Source organism: Anolis sagrei, chromosome 2, assembly GCF_037176765.1.
Source record: "Anolis sagrei isolate rAnoSag1 chromosome 2, rAnoSag1.mat, whole genome shotgun sequence".
In the NCBI taxonomy this organism is placed as follows: Eukaryota; Metazoa; Chordata; class Lepidosauria; order Squamata; family Dactyloidae; genus Anolis; species Anolis sagrei.
Window position 1 is genome coordinate 211555991 of NC_090022.1, and position 14935 is coordinate 211570925.

The 14935-nt window shown below is 38.7% G+C and overlaps 1 protein-coding gene across 1 annotated transcript in view; it reads left to right on the forward strand.

Annotated features, from left to right (window-relative positions):
* PLIN2 (perilipin 2) overlaps positions 1-3823 on the forward strand; it is a 28358-nt gene extending 24535 nt beyond the window's left edge. Inside the window, exon 9 of the mRNA XM_060762429.2 lies at positions 281-3823. Coding sequence (XP_060618412.1) covers positions 281-415 — 135 coding nt within the window. The 3' untranslated portion in view covers positions 416-3823. The remainder of the gene's footprint in view (positions 1-280) is intronic.
* Positions 3824-14935: the final 11112 nt, after the last annotated feature.

The window sequence follows — 14935 nt, forward strand, 5'->3', positions numbered from 1 at the left end:
CATACAACAGTCTCAATTCAAGCAGGGCTTGGAAAGGACAACTCATAGCAGAGACGGGGGTCTTCCCAGGCTTTAATCCTTGATTATTATTCTAAACCCTTTCTGAATATGCAGTCTCCCCCCCCCCTTCTTTTTTTTTTTTTTTTTTGAAATTGCACCAATGACATGGATGAGGAGGATGTTGGCTCATTCTGGTTAACTTTAGTGTGTTAGGTGCTCAAAACTTTGGAAAATGTATTTATTTTTATCTTCAAATTGACTTCACGCTCTTTCTCTGCAGGTTCCGGACTTCACCATCACAGACTTGTCTTCCGAATCTGACGAGATACCAGACATCTTGGCTTTGGACGAGGAAGGGCAGCCCGACTATTCACGCACAAACGGCCCAGTCATCACAGGACAAAGGGCTGAATAGACCCCATGCACAAAACAGACTATTCTTTTAGTATATACTCTTTTCATGCAACACTTTCTAACTTACCTGCCTGCTTTTTGGAATGAAATTGTTTAGCTCTTGTTGTTTGTATCACTGTTGTTTCATTTAGACAATCATTTTTTTTTATTTTTCATTATGATGATTTAACACTGATTTAACATTTTAGCAGGGATTAAATATCATTTTGTCCTCTGGAAAACTTGTTCATAATTGAAACCAGAGCAGCTTTTGGTCTCAAATATCCATTTTAGCCTATTTCATAATTTGTCCTAGCAATGCAAATTGTTGTTCAAAGATGAAAGCCTATCTATAGGAATGGCTGTCCCATGTTTCCTTCTTCAGATCACCTGTAGACCTTGCTCTTGTCGGGGTGTGGGAGAAAGAAGTTAACACCTTATGTTTCTTATCTGTTTTGGTTTCCATTGTCATGCTTTTAAAAGAAGTCTACTTTGGGTTCCAATGCAATGGAAGGACATGGCACTATTCTATTTTGTGACTTTGGCTCCATCTATACTGACCAGTTAATGCAGCCACATACTAACTAGAAACTGCAGCAGCTATAAAATGCATACCATTAATGCATGTTGCAACATGGATTGAAGCATATAAAGGTAAAAGGTAAAGATTTCCCTTTGACATTGAGTCTAATCGTATCCAACACTGGGGGGTGGTGCTCAGCCGAAGAACCGGCATTGTCCTAAGGTCATGTGGCCAGCATGACTGCATGGAGCGCCTTTACCTTCCCGCTGAAGCGATACCTGTTCATCTACTCACATTTGCATATTTTCGAACTGCTAGACTGGCAGAAGCTGGGGCTAACAGTGGGAGTTCACCCTGCTCCCCGTTCGGTCAGCAACTTCAGCAGCTCATTGGGGGCTCATTAAATGATAACCTACGCATTAAAGAAAGTCAACAGAAAGTCCAAGTTAAACCTTTTAATGTGTTGTAGGAGATCCCAGGTTGAAATCAACTCTGCAGAATGTGGAGCACATTGTAGACATCAGTCTTTGCTGAAGTGTTTTGTAGAATTTGCAATGAGGTAGTTGCCAAAAATGCCCCAAGGACATAGCTGACTAGCAAGGGGCTAATTGACACCCTGGGAGAGGAAATTGATTATCTCCGCTCTTGTGATTTCCACTCTCTTTCTACCTCTTATGCCTCCTAAGCACTGCTGTGCATCTCTCCTAGAAATGGGGGAAATAAATCTTCCAAACTGGTTTCAAGCTGCAGTAAATGATCAGTGTAGAAGGGCCTTAAATCTTCTGATGTTACAGCAAAGCACAAGATAGGTCTATTAGTAAAATAATAAACTTCAATTTAGACTTCAAACTATATGTTACTATCATTCAGGGGTACACAACCAATTGCTACTGGCCTTTTCCTGGACAATCCTGAAAGCCAACAGGTCCTCACCACTGTTTTTTTCACACCTAAGCCAAACATTCAGGCTACATGGAAGAAAATGTTACTCCTTGGCTTTCAGAATTGCTCTTTTCTTGCCATGAATAGGGATAGAGAACTCTTACATGGATCACCCTGATGGACAGGAGAGGCTTTCATGTCCTCACACACAACCTTAGATTTCTGCAAGCAGGCAAGGATCTTTGCAAGCAGGCAAAGAGGGTTTAAACCTCCTCATCACTTCATTCTGGGATTAGTACGTGTCTAGACTTTCAAATCCAGCTTACAATTGACACTTCCCTGTAGCCTAGAAGGGTTTGCCATAATTCTTCATTCAGTTATGTCTTAAAAGGGAAGTTCTTCTTTATGTAACAACTCCCTGTGATAGAAATAAGTATGCTAAGGAGGTTTGATCTGAATTGTTCTTTTACCTGTTGATCGGGAGGAAGGGCATGAAATCATGGGAAATTCTACTAGGAGTTAAAATATTCCAATCCAGTAACAGCTTTACGATCTCATGTATATATTCATGTATAAATCTGGACATTTTTGTCAAAAAATCAAGCCCTGTCCCCAAATGAATCTACCTAGTATTGTACTTTTACTCTTATCAAAGAAGGAACTACTCACTTCTCAGGGTAGAGGGGTTTTTTATTTATCGTGTCAGAAGCAAATTGAGAATGTGTAGAAAAACCACAAACAAAGTTAAAAATTTGTTACTATCCTTTGAAGCTGGCCACTTGGAGTGCCTCTGGGGTTGCTGTAAGAAGTTCCGCCATTGTGCATGTGGCAGGGCTCAGGCAGCATTGTAGTAAGTGGTTTGTGGTTAGTTGTTCTCCACATTCACATGTCGTGGACTCCACTTTGTAGCTCCATTTCTTAAGGTTGGCTCTGCATCTTGTGGTGCCAGAGCGCAGTATGTTCAGCACCTTCCAGTTCACCCAGTCTTCTGTGTGTCCTGGATGGAGTTTCTCATCTGGTATCAGCCACTGATTGAGGTTCTGGGTTTTTACTTGCCACATTTGGACTCTCACTTGCTGAGTTATTTCTGGGAGTATTCCTGTAAATTTTAGGAAGCTATTTCTTAACTTTGACTTGACTTGCTGGCTAATATCCAAACAGAGGATGGGCCGGAGATGTCAATGGCTTAGTCCTTTCATTGCTGGCTGCTACTTCCCGGCGGAGTTGAGGGGTAAAAAGCAAGAGCTTAAGTTCGTTTTCGGAGAACCTCAAAAGAATACAGACTTCCTTTAATTTCACCAAAATGGGGCCATTTCTGGCCTTCTTGAATGCCTGGACATGGAAATGGTGGTGGTGGCCAAGGGTAGCTGGCCATCTGAGCCAGCATTGATTATTTCCCCCTCAATGAAATGACCCTCCATTTATTCACTGTTCATATCATTTGGCCCCGAAACCTTGACTTATACATGAGATCAACTTATACATGAGTATATACAGTAAGTGTAAGGTTTGTGAAATAATGTGAAAATGCAAAGTCTAGTGCAGGCTTGTAAAAGGATGGAAAAATATTTTCACACAACAAGAACAGATGTAATGACATGCAAGAGAAGCTGGGAAAGTAATATGAATGTGAATGAGAAACCTTCTCTGATGCTATATATCTACTTAGTCTACATTTGTTTCAAGAGTTATGTATCATTGATCTAATTTGCCAACTAATCTCTTATTTCTTTGTACAACTACAAAGAAAAAACCAATTCGACTTACCTAGCTGAATGCTAACATCAAGTGTTGCATCCTGTTGAAGATGTCACATCAAAGTTATTAACAGTTTTATTGTTATGAGGACGTGAGAGTATTCTCTGGTGCTAATTTAATAGAGTAGGTTCACAAATCTGGACTAAGGAATCTTTCTAGCATGAACTGGACATCTCTACTCTTAAATAATGTCAGATGTAATCTTGCTATTTCTAAGGACTAGTCACTGAAATGCCTTGCAAATAAAGTCTGAGCTATATAATTTAATGGCTGAAGTGTTCCTTCTCCTTGTTTTTGCTGATTGTAACCTTGACATTTATAGAAATTAGAAACAGCAGAGGGTGAAATCCCAAGGAGGAAGTGGTCTTTCTAAGGATCTCACATGTTAAATTGTACTGGGAATATGATCCTCTGTGGTTTTGAAGTTGGGAGTAAATGTCATGCAGAACGTTCTTATACTCATCGTGATTTCAAAATCAAATAGTTTGCTAGAAAAATTAATACGGTATCTCTTCTTTGGTATTTAGTGGTCTTAATAGGACAGTACAGTCGTTGTTGCTCTTTTATGGATGACTATAGGCATGCAAATTAACTTCTCAGAAATTAACAAAATTTGGAACCAGAAAGTAAGGGTGTGGTGTGAGATCCATTTAAAGACCAACTCAACCTTACTGCTTGAAACTTTTGACAAGGAAATATTTTAGAACAATTTTTAAAGGTGGCTTTGCCAGCTACATAAAATAGCACATCCAACGTGCCACATTATAAAAATAATGCATGCTTTGTTCCAGTTTGCACTCTGTATCAGTAACGATTTCTCCCTGTAGCCCCCAAAGCATCGACTTTACTAAAAAGACAGAAACTATTTGAAGGAAGGCTGCATGGGTTTCAAACCTGGCAGACAAGTTGCTATTAATTTGGCCTTTTTGCATTTTACAAAACAATAAACACATAGAGCTCATTGCATTAAAAATAGCAACCACTGCTATCAGTTGAAGCAAGCAATTATTTGATAATCATAAAAGCAATGGAAATATATAAAATTAAAAATTAAAAAACTAAGAATAAACATGAATACAATTAAATAAAAAGGAGGAGAGTATATTGTCTGGTATTACTTTCCCTGTAGTGCGAAATAATAGCAGTATCATCAATGTAAAAACTAAACAAGGTAACGCCAGAATACATTTTTGTTTGATCTTTTTGGTTGGAAACACAGGGCCTGTAAGGTAACCACTGTCAGGACATCATATCTCAGCCACATATTGAGTCTTTTATATGAGACTAGCGGTCCCCTGCCATGCATTGTTGTGGCCCAGTCTGGTGATCTGGAAAATAAAGTAATGAGAAAGTGTTGGTTTCTAATATATGTAATTTCTTTATGCTTGTGGGTAAACAGTATTTCTTGTTTTTTCTTTGTCAGTGTTGTAGAAATTGTCTGGTTTGCCTACTCTGGAACATGCAACATATAATTGTCCTCTTTTAGGGGTCCCTTTCAGAACTATGATACTATATCTGTCAAATACATATGTATGTGTGTGTGTGTGTGTGTGACTCATATATATCTATATCTATGGCTGGATGGCTCTTTGTCAGGAGGGCTTTGATTGTTTCCTTGCCCTGGTTGAACTGGATAGTCTTAAGGAAATATTTCTCAACCTGGATGTTGGGACCCCTGGGGGAGTCGTGAGGGGGTGTCAGAAGGGTCACCAAAGACCACCAGAAAACACAGTATTTTCTGTTGGTCATGTGGGTTCTGTGTGTGAAGTTTGGCCCAATTCTATCATTGGTGGGGTTCAGAATGCTCTTTAATTGTAGGTGAACTATCAATCCCAGTAACTACAACCCCCCAAATGTTTCTTCCAAACTCCATTTGTTTTCATATATGGGCATATGGAGTATTCGTGCCAAGTTTGGTCTAGATCCTTCGGTGTTTGAGTCCACAGTTCTCTCTGGATGTAGGTGAACTACAACTCCAAAACTGAAGGTCCTTGCCCACCAAACCCTTCTAGTGTTTTCTATTGGCCATGGGAGTCCTGTGCGCCCAGTTTGGTTCAATTCCATCGTTGGTAGAGTTCAGAATGCTCTTTGATTGTAGGTTAACTATAAACCCCAGCAACTACAACCCCCCAAATGTCAAGGTCTATTTCTTCCAAACTCCATTTGTTTTCATATATGGGCATATGGAGTATTCGTGCCAAGTTTGGTCTAGATCCTTCGGTGTTTGAGTCCACAGTTCTCTCTGGATGTAGGTGAACTACAACTCCAAAACTGAAGGTCCTTGCCCACCAAACCCTTCTAGTGTTTTCTGTTGGCCATGGGAGTCCTGTGTGCCCAGTTTGGTTCAATTCCATCATTGGTAGAGTTCAGAATGCTCTTTGATTGTAGGTTAACTATAAATCCCAGCAACTACAACTCCCAAATGACAAAATCATTTTTTCTGAGTGATAGTCACTCCTTGGGTTAGTAGGTGTCTTGTGGCCAAATTTGGCGCAATTAATCCAGTGGCTTTTGAGTTATGACGTCACTCAAAATTAACAGACCACACACACACACACACACACAATCTATTCATTTACACATACCTTATATGCTTTTTACATACCAACTACTAATAAGGTGATAATATGCTAGTTCAGTTTTTGAGATAGGGAGCCCTTGGTGGCACAATGAGTTAAACCCTTGTGTTGGTAGGACTGCTGACCAAAAGGTCGGTTGCTAGAATCTGGGGAGTGGGGGTGAGCTCCTGTCCATCAGCTCCAGCTTCTCATGCAGGGACATGAGAGAAGGCACCCACAGGATGGTAAAACATCCGGGTGTCTCCTGGACAACATCCTTGCAGATGGTCAATTCTCTCACACCAGAAGTGACTTGCAGTTTCTCAAGTCACTCCTGACATGAAAAAAAAGTTTTTAATTTTTTTCTTATGGGTACAATTATTATATTATCTCACATCTCAAAATGTTCTCCTGCTAAATCAATGCAGGTAAATACAGGAGCAAATAGCAAGGCTCACCAGCAATTGTTAAATTTGAGCCATTCTGGTGATTTAAAATCTATTTTTGGTGCTTAGAGATAACTCTGCTTCATAGGTGACTTGTGATGCAAATGAGAAGGAAATAACTATATGTAGATATATAGATATATATTAGTGATTGTGTTTGGTAATGCCATACCTTTGTGTAATGCATTTGGAAATGTTAAGTCATGAATCATATGCTGCTCAAAGGACCAAAGCTTATTTCAGTGGCCTGCCATCCCTGGCTTATAATCCTTTTTCTTACACATGGTAATTGCATATAACTTCTGCCCCTGATAATCCCAGTTCTTTTGAACTGCATATTTGATACTAGTCTTTCCTTGTCCAGCTCACAACAAGAAGAGAAATTACATACAATCATACAAGTGTATATTTGAAGGGACTCAAAGAGCCATCCATTCCACCCTCTTGCCAAGCCAAGAATTTGCATATGTCCCTCTGTAATATCCAAGCTTTGTTGGCAATAAGAGACCAGTTTAGGAGAACAACTGGAATGGCTTCTTGATTATTATTTCATGTCAAAAGCATTGCATACATAAGTATTAAACTGATAAAAATAGGAGCATAAGCAACTAAATAATTTTGATCAAAACTGGTCAACAGCAACCGCATTGTGTGTAGCTTTAAACAATTCTTCCTCTGTACATGAGGCAGGGCATTGTGGACAAGCATATAGGTCGGAGTATATCTCCCTGTGAGGGAGATATAGTGGGGTATAAATAATAATAATAATAAGAATAAGAAGAATAAGAAGAAGAAGAAGAAGAAGAAGAAGAAGAAGACTTTACCTGCCCAGAGCAGAAGAGAAAACTGGTAAAAGAAGGCTCTCCATGGACACTTCCTGGCAAAAATTGAGAGCCAAATTGACAAAGAAAAAACATGGCTGTGGCTCACAAATGGAACTCTGAAAAAGGAGACGGAGGGCCTGATTCTGGCAGTCCAAGAACAAGCCATTAGAACTAATGCCATCAAAGCCAGAATTTAAAAGTTGACAACAGATCTCAAGTGCAGACTCTGCAAGGAAGCAGATGAAACAATAGATTACATCCTGAGCTGCTGCAAGAAGATCGCGCAGACAGACTACAAGCAGAGGCACAACACCATTGCTCAGATGATTCATTGGAACTTGTGCCACAAATACCATCTGCCTGTGACATTGGAACTTGTGCCACAAATACCAACTGCCTGGTGGGATCACAAGCTGGCAAAAGTTACAGAGAATGAACACAACAAACTCCTCTGGGACTTCCAGATTCAGACAGACAGAGTTTTGGAGCATAATACTCCTGACCTCACAATCGTGTTAAAAAACAAATTATGGATCATTGATGTCGCAATCCCAGGTGACAGCAGGATTGCAGAGAAACAAATGGAAAAGCTGACACCATACGAGGATTTAAAGATCGAACTGCAAAGACTCTGGCACAAGCCAGTCAAAGTGGTCCCAGTGGTGATCAGCACACTGGGTGCAGTACCTAAAGACCTTGGCCTGCACTTAAACACAATCAGCGCTGACAAAATTACCACCTGCCAGCTGCAGAAGGCCACCTTACTGGGATCTGCACGCATTATTCGCCGATACATCACACAGTCCTAGACACTTGGGAAGTGTCCGATGTGTGATCCAATTCAACAGCCAGCAGAGTGTCTGCTGTGGACTCATCTTGTTGTGTTTCAAATAATAATAATAATAGAGAAGCTTACACGATATGAAGATTTAAAGATTGAACTGCAAAGACTCTGGCACAAGCCAGTAAAGCTGGTTCAGTGGTGATCGGCACAGTGGGTGCAGTCCCTAAAGACCTTGGTCTGCACTTAAATACAATCAGCACTGACAAAATTACCATCTGTCAGCTGCAAAAGGCCACTCTACTCGGACCTGCACACATTATTTGCTGATATATCACACAGTCCTAGACACTTGGGAAGTGTCCGACGTGTGATCCAATACAAAAGCCAGCATTGTTTGCTGTGTACTAATCTTGTTGTGTATCAAATAATAAGAATAAGAATAAGAATAATATCACAGCCTGTGATGATGTCATCTCAAAATCATTAGCAGTTTTATTGTGATGAGAACAAGAGAGTATACTTTGGCGCTAACATAATAGATTAGGTCCACAAATCTGGATTAAAGATAGAGTCTCTCTAGCATGAACTAGCCACCGCTATGCTAAAATAGCATCAGGAATAACTATTATTTTTAAGGACTAGTCATGAAATACCTTACAAATAATGTTTGAGCTATATAATTCAATGGCGGAAGTATTGCTTCTCCTTGTTAAAGCTGTTTACAACTATTACATTTATAGAAAGATCGAGATCATTAGAAACTGCAGAGGAATCCTAATGTTAAATTATATAAATACTGTCAATGTGGTTTCCAATGGTCTTAGAGTTGGGAGTAAACAGAGTCATGCAGAAAATTCTACGCTCTTCATGATTTCTGGAAAAATTAATTTCCTCTTCAGCATTTAGTTACCCACAACGGACAATAGAATAATTGTTGCTTATATAAGGATGTTTTTAAATTGACACTGAGCATGAACTAATTTAATCAAACCTTTTATTTCCTCAATTCCTGATTTCTTAGAAGGCGTGACATGGTTATATGATCTGTCTGAGGACCAAATAAAGTTTATCATTGAAATCTTTTGATATGGGAATATTTTAGTACAGTTTTTAAGAGAATTTCTTAACTACATAAAACAGCACATAACCTAATGTATGCTTTGCCCTTTGTAAAAGTGATTTGTCCCTAAAGGTTTTGGCAGACATGTTGCTATTAATTTGGCTCTATGCATTTGCATTCTTACAAAACAATTAAAACACAGAATGGCTTGTATTAAAAGAAAAACACTGCCACCGGTTGAAGCAATAACTGGGAAACACAATTTTCAATTAGTTAGATCGGACACTTGTTTTTGACTACTTTTGGCACCTGAATCCAAAAATGACCCCAGTTTTTTCTATCACATCAACTTTTTAAGGTACAGGATACTCTCCCTTTGTCCCAAAAATCTTACAAAATGTACATTCAAAGGAAAATAAAGAAAAAATACCTGAATATACTGTTTATTTAGAGTTATTTTATTCACACAAAGGCTTTATACTGTTACTGTAAGTCAAATTGTGGACAAGTTCTGCTACCAAACATATCTATTAAGGTAAAAATTTATGCTTATAGGTTCACTCTTCTTTCAAACAAGTTTTTCTCGGGCAATCTTGATGCTAGGAATTCTGAAGTCTTTTGGGATAGTCCCAAATCTCATGCCAAATTATTCAACTCATGCTGATCAAATCCCTTACGAACGGAGTCATCTTCAATTTCAAAAAACTTCATTGTTGCTAACACCTAGGTCTTCACCTTACTCCTGTTTTTGAAAGAGGATAGTTCAATGAAAACTGCAACTGGGGTTGGAGCTGAATGATGGTAGACTAGGATACTCTGTTTTGCATTTATTTTTATTGTTATATTCTGGTATTTTCACTATACAAAAGTGACAGTCACTTATCTTGATCACCAGGTTTGACCTTAAAATATGCAAAATAGGCTTGCCTGAAAAATGTGTTGATGTTTATCCTTTGACTGAGAATGGTGAAACTTCCACAGATATAACAAAAGAAATCAGGATTGTTTAGGCACTAATGATGAGAAATAATAGAGGCAGACATGATCTAAAAGGAAAGGAAATAGGTACTTATATAAATAAAAACAAAAATTCTGCTAACTCCTTGTATACAGACAAGAACTTGCACTATACTTTGGAATACGATTCACTATATAAAGCGGCACACAACTTTTGGAAAGTCATGGCCTTGTTAGAGATTATAACTTATTGGAAAACCAGAATCTCCATAATCTTTTTGGAGAATAATGCAATTCACAACCATGTGAAAATCATAAATCATAAATTTTTGTAGAAGTATCAGCTCCCAGAGAAGAGTCAAAAATATGTACTTACGCAAGGCAATTTGGGTTTCAGCTGTTAGACTGATAATTTAGTTGTCTCTGATCGATTAGGAACAGAAATTATGCCAATGCACAAAAACTGCTGAGTTCTTAGAAGTGTTCCTTTCAGTGCTCAAAACCATCAGTTCTACCTTAAAACATCTTGTTTCTATATCATACTCTCAAGAGACAAAAATAAAATAAACTTGGTTAAGATCTGGTTTATTCACAACCTTCATGTATTCAGCATACAGGTACATAACTTGCCAGGCCAGAAACAGATAGGATTTGGAGTGGTTTTTCTGTGCAGATAACACAGGGCATCTTTCTTATAATCAACAGTTCAAAGTCTCATGGTGTCTAATGGAGCCACGCTCCAAAGAAGTCTATAGTCTAAGGCATCTCTGTTTGTTCTAAAGCATTTCTGTTTTTTTTTCTTTTTTTTTTGTTCTAAAGCATTTCTGTGTTCTAACATGGAGTCTCAGATCTCAGCAGTCTGAGATCTGATCATGTGGTCTGCAGCCCCTCCCACAACCTCAAGAAACATAGAATAAAGGGAAAGCTGCATGCCAAAGCATACATATGCAATACAGTAAGCAAACACATTACTAGTGGAGGATTGAAGAAGGTGGCTATTTCCAACAACAACCTCTCACCACACTTTCTCATGTGTAAGTGCATAGCCTAGATAAGTATGAACCTTCAGCTGGTGTCCAAGGTCATCCCCCACCCCTCCACACTCAAGAGAAATTTGTTCTCAGTCAATAGGAGAGCACTAGTACTTCCCTCGTTCCACCCTAGATAAATTGTAGAGAAAAAAACTTGATGTGATAGAAGAAAACTAACTGCAATTTTGAAATCAGCGTACCTGTTTAAGTCTAAAACAACTGAAAAATTGAACTCAATGGGAATTAAGTTAAAATTGTTCCCTTAATCTGACTATGAAAGCAAATGACTTTTTTTTAAAAAAAGAGCACTCCTAATCCACAAATGCAAATTCTGAAATGCTCCAAAATCTGAAACTTTTTGCAGTGAGCCCTCTACTTCCAGCCCCCCCCAATATTCTTAATTTTAACGTTTCAACAATAAAAAACAGACAGAAAGAAAAAAAATACTTACCCATACTTAGACAACAATTACCAAACAAACTACACAATATATTTATTTATTTATTCGCGATATTTGTATACTGCCCTTCTCAAATCCAAAGGGGACTCAGGGTGATTCACAGTGTTGGCAACAATTCAATGCCACTGATAAAAAACTGTACTTCACTGCTCTAATTATGTAGTTTTAAAGTGGATTTCCAGCTTCTCTTTTGTCAGTTTCTCTATATAGTGCCGATTAAATCAGGGTGGGGTTAATCTATGCAGAATAGGATAGATGTAAATGTAGCTCAAAAATTATATTCTCTGAATCTTGGGGCCATGAATTACCAAAATCTCCTTACAGATGTCCCCATTTCAGCTCTCTTTACATGTCATCATGTGCCCAAACCAGCGGTTTCTTCTCCAAAGAACTTAAACGAAAATAGGGGAGATACAGCTCTTCAGTGCCCCCATGAGGCAACAGCTTTTTCTGTCCAGACCTCCTCTACAGCCTGCCTGATGTCCAAAACAGCCATGCTCTGGGTTCAGAATATTTTCACCAGTCAAGATATACAGTATATGCAAAAGTCCTGCACAGGTCACTTCTTAAGATCTAGAAATCCTTAGATTTCTTAGCAGATGCCACTGGAAACCCATTATTATTCTCAATTCATTCTGCCTCTGCCTCCATTGTAGTGAGATCAATCTGGCTCAAGCACTGGAATACTTACACGTAATCCAGATAGATCTAAAGGTCTGGCTGCTTTTGTTGTTAATTTGTTTTTGGAAAATATGCTTTTAAACTTATAATAAAGATAAATGTTTCCCCATACCCCAACAAATCAGCCTCCCTTAGGAAGTCAAGCAGGTATTGTCCGTACTAAATCATAATCACTTTTTTCTTCTGCGTCAGGAGTGACTTGAGACGCAGTTGCTTCTGGTGTGAGAGAATTAGCCATCTGCAAGGATGTTGCCCAGGGGATGCCTGGATGCTTGATGTTTTACCATCCTTGTGGGAGGCTTCTCTCATGTCCCAGCATGAGAAGCTGGAGCTGACAGAGGAAGCTCAACCCGCTCTCCCTGGATTCGAACACAAGGGTTTAACCTATTGCACCACCAAGGGCTCCTTCATAATCAATGAAAGAAGAAGTCATCTTCCATCTCAATGATTTGTTCAATTTGAAGCCCTTATAGACTCCCAGAAGGGATGCATTTCCTCTTCTGTCAGAATCCAAAATGTCAAACAAAAAACCCGATCAAAATATGCATATCCAGGGATCTCTACAGAAATGTTGTTACCTTAGAATCAGGATTCTTCAATGTGTATTATTTTGTCATGGCATGACAATTGAATGACACGTGTGATTGTGGTGATTGCCAAAAAGTGATCAATTTCTGCATACTTCCAAGAAACTTTTCCAGAAGAAGCAGAATCTGTAAATCTAAAGAGTTTAAAAGCTTTATAGTCCAATGAAGTAAGAAGAGAAGACAGCTCCCAAGACAACAAGGTTTTGCGTGTAGCAGAAAACAAGCACACATTGGATTTACATTCTATTCGGAAATGATATAAAGCATTGGAAAATGCTCCCAGAAAGCCCATTTCAAAATGCAAACCAGACTCCAGTCTTATTTCTGCAGGCTTAGAAACCAACAATGTGCTTAGCCCTTATAGGAAACCATAATGTAACTAAGAAGTCACCAACACAGATGACTCTTCTTGAAAGAAATGCCCCTCTCTCATCTCAAGGTTCCTTGTCTTCAGTACAAGTAGGAGAAAATTGAATACCTATAATGAAGGAGACCTATTTAATAAAATGAATGGTTAGTACAATCTGATCTGGAAGGTAGAAGTGTGTCTGCTGTTTGTGTACGGGGCGAGCTTTGTATTTCACTGCAAAGTACAGAATTATTTTTCAGTGTTTTCTTGTGGCCATTGTTCCTGGAAAAATCGGAAAAATGCATTATGGATTTTTTTTTAAAAAAAAGATCAACAATATATTTAGGAGCAGATGATCATGTATTTATTTCCCTATATTACCTCTTATCTCTATGAACAACATAGCAGATAAACTTCCATGTATGACTGTATCCAGTATCCCCTGCATATGCTGTTCCTTGATTTCTTTTTTTCCATTTCTTTTTATGAGAGTGAATATTTTTTTGTCTGTGAAGAACCAGAGGAAACAAAATATTTTTCTTTGCTGATGGTGATATTGGTTTTTATTGGTTTTTTAAAACCTGAAACATGAAAAATGAAAGAGATTTCAAGACCTTAAAGCACAATTAGTAACAACAATAACAATACTCGTAATTTTATTTATCTCCCACCTCTCCTTGTGGTTTGAAGGCCACAACATAGCTAAAAACCCATAGTCAGAAACATTAAATAAAAGACACATGTTAAAATGTATTTCTATGAAATATTTATTTATTATTTGTTTATTTACACCATGCTCAGTATATCCCATACGCATGGGGGTATTGGGGTAACGATACAAAAGTTTTGCTAGGGTAGACCCTCTTTCACTTAGACTCAGCCCCCCCCCCCCCGAATCAAACTCAGCCCCTCCCGAATCAAAATCCTGGCTATGGGCCTGACTGCAGTCCATTGAAACTGTTTTGTGGCTCATTATCAGAAAGCATTGGTATTATTAGAAGAACTGCTTTTCCAGAAGGCTTCACAAGAGGGAGACTTGCCTCACTGTACAGTTTGTTTTATCCTCAGACCACTGAAGCAGGGCTCTAATGCACAAGGAAGTTAGATCAATGCTCATATTTTTCTAGAAACCCTAATGGTGAGAGATCCTCCATGAACTTAGAGGAATCCCAAGATCCTGAGATAGAACTCTGTAACTGCTTGCATAGATCACATATAGAAAAGTCAATATGCCTTGAAACATAGTAGATGCAACTTTTAAATCACATTTAAATCCTATGCATTTCACCTAGATGGGGGGCGTATTCATTCAGCATCAATGACAGTGCTGATTCCACTAATCCAGTGGTTCTCAACCTGTGGGGTCCCCAGGTGTTTTGGTCTACAACACCCAGAAATCCCAGAGTTGAAGCCCAAAACATCTGGGGACCCACAAGTTGAGAATCACTGCCTAATCTATGGGATCCTGAAGTTTAAAGTTAACATAATTACTAGAGTTCTCTGGTCAAGAACTCTAAATGCCCCCCTTCAAAATAGGAGATCCAAGATACCATTGGATGTTTCTACAGCAACAAAAGTGGAACCATAGTACTGTAATTGTGTAGTGGTGAGGGAGAAGTAGTTTTAAAAGGGATTTCCATGG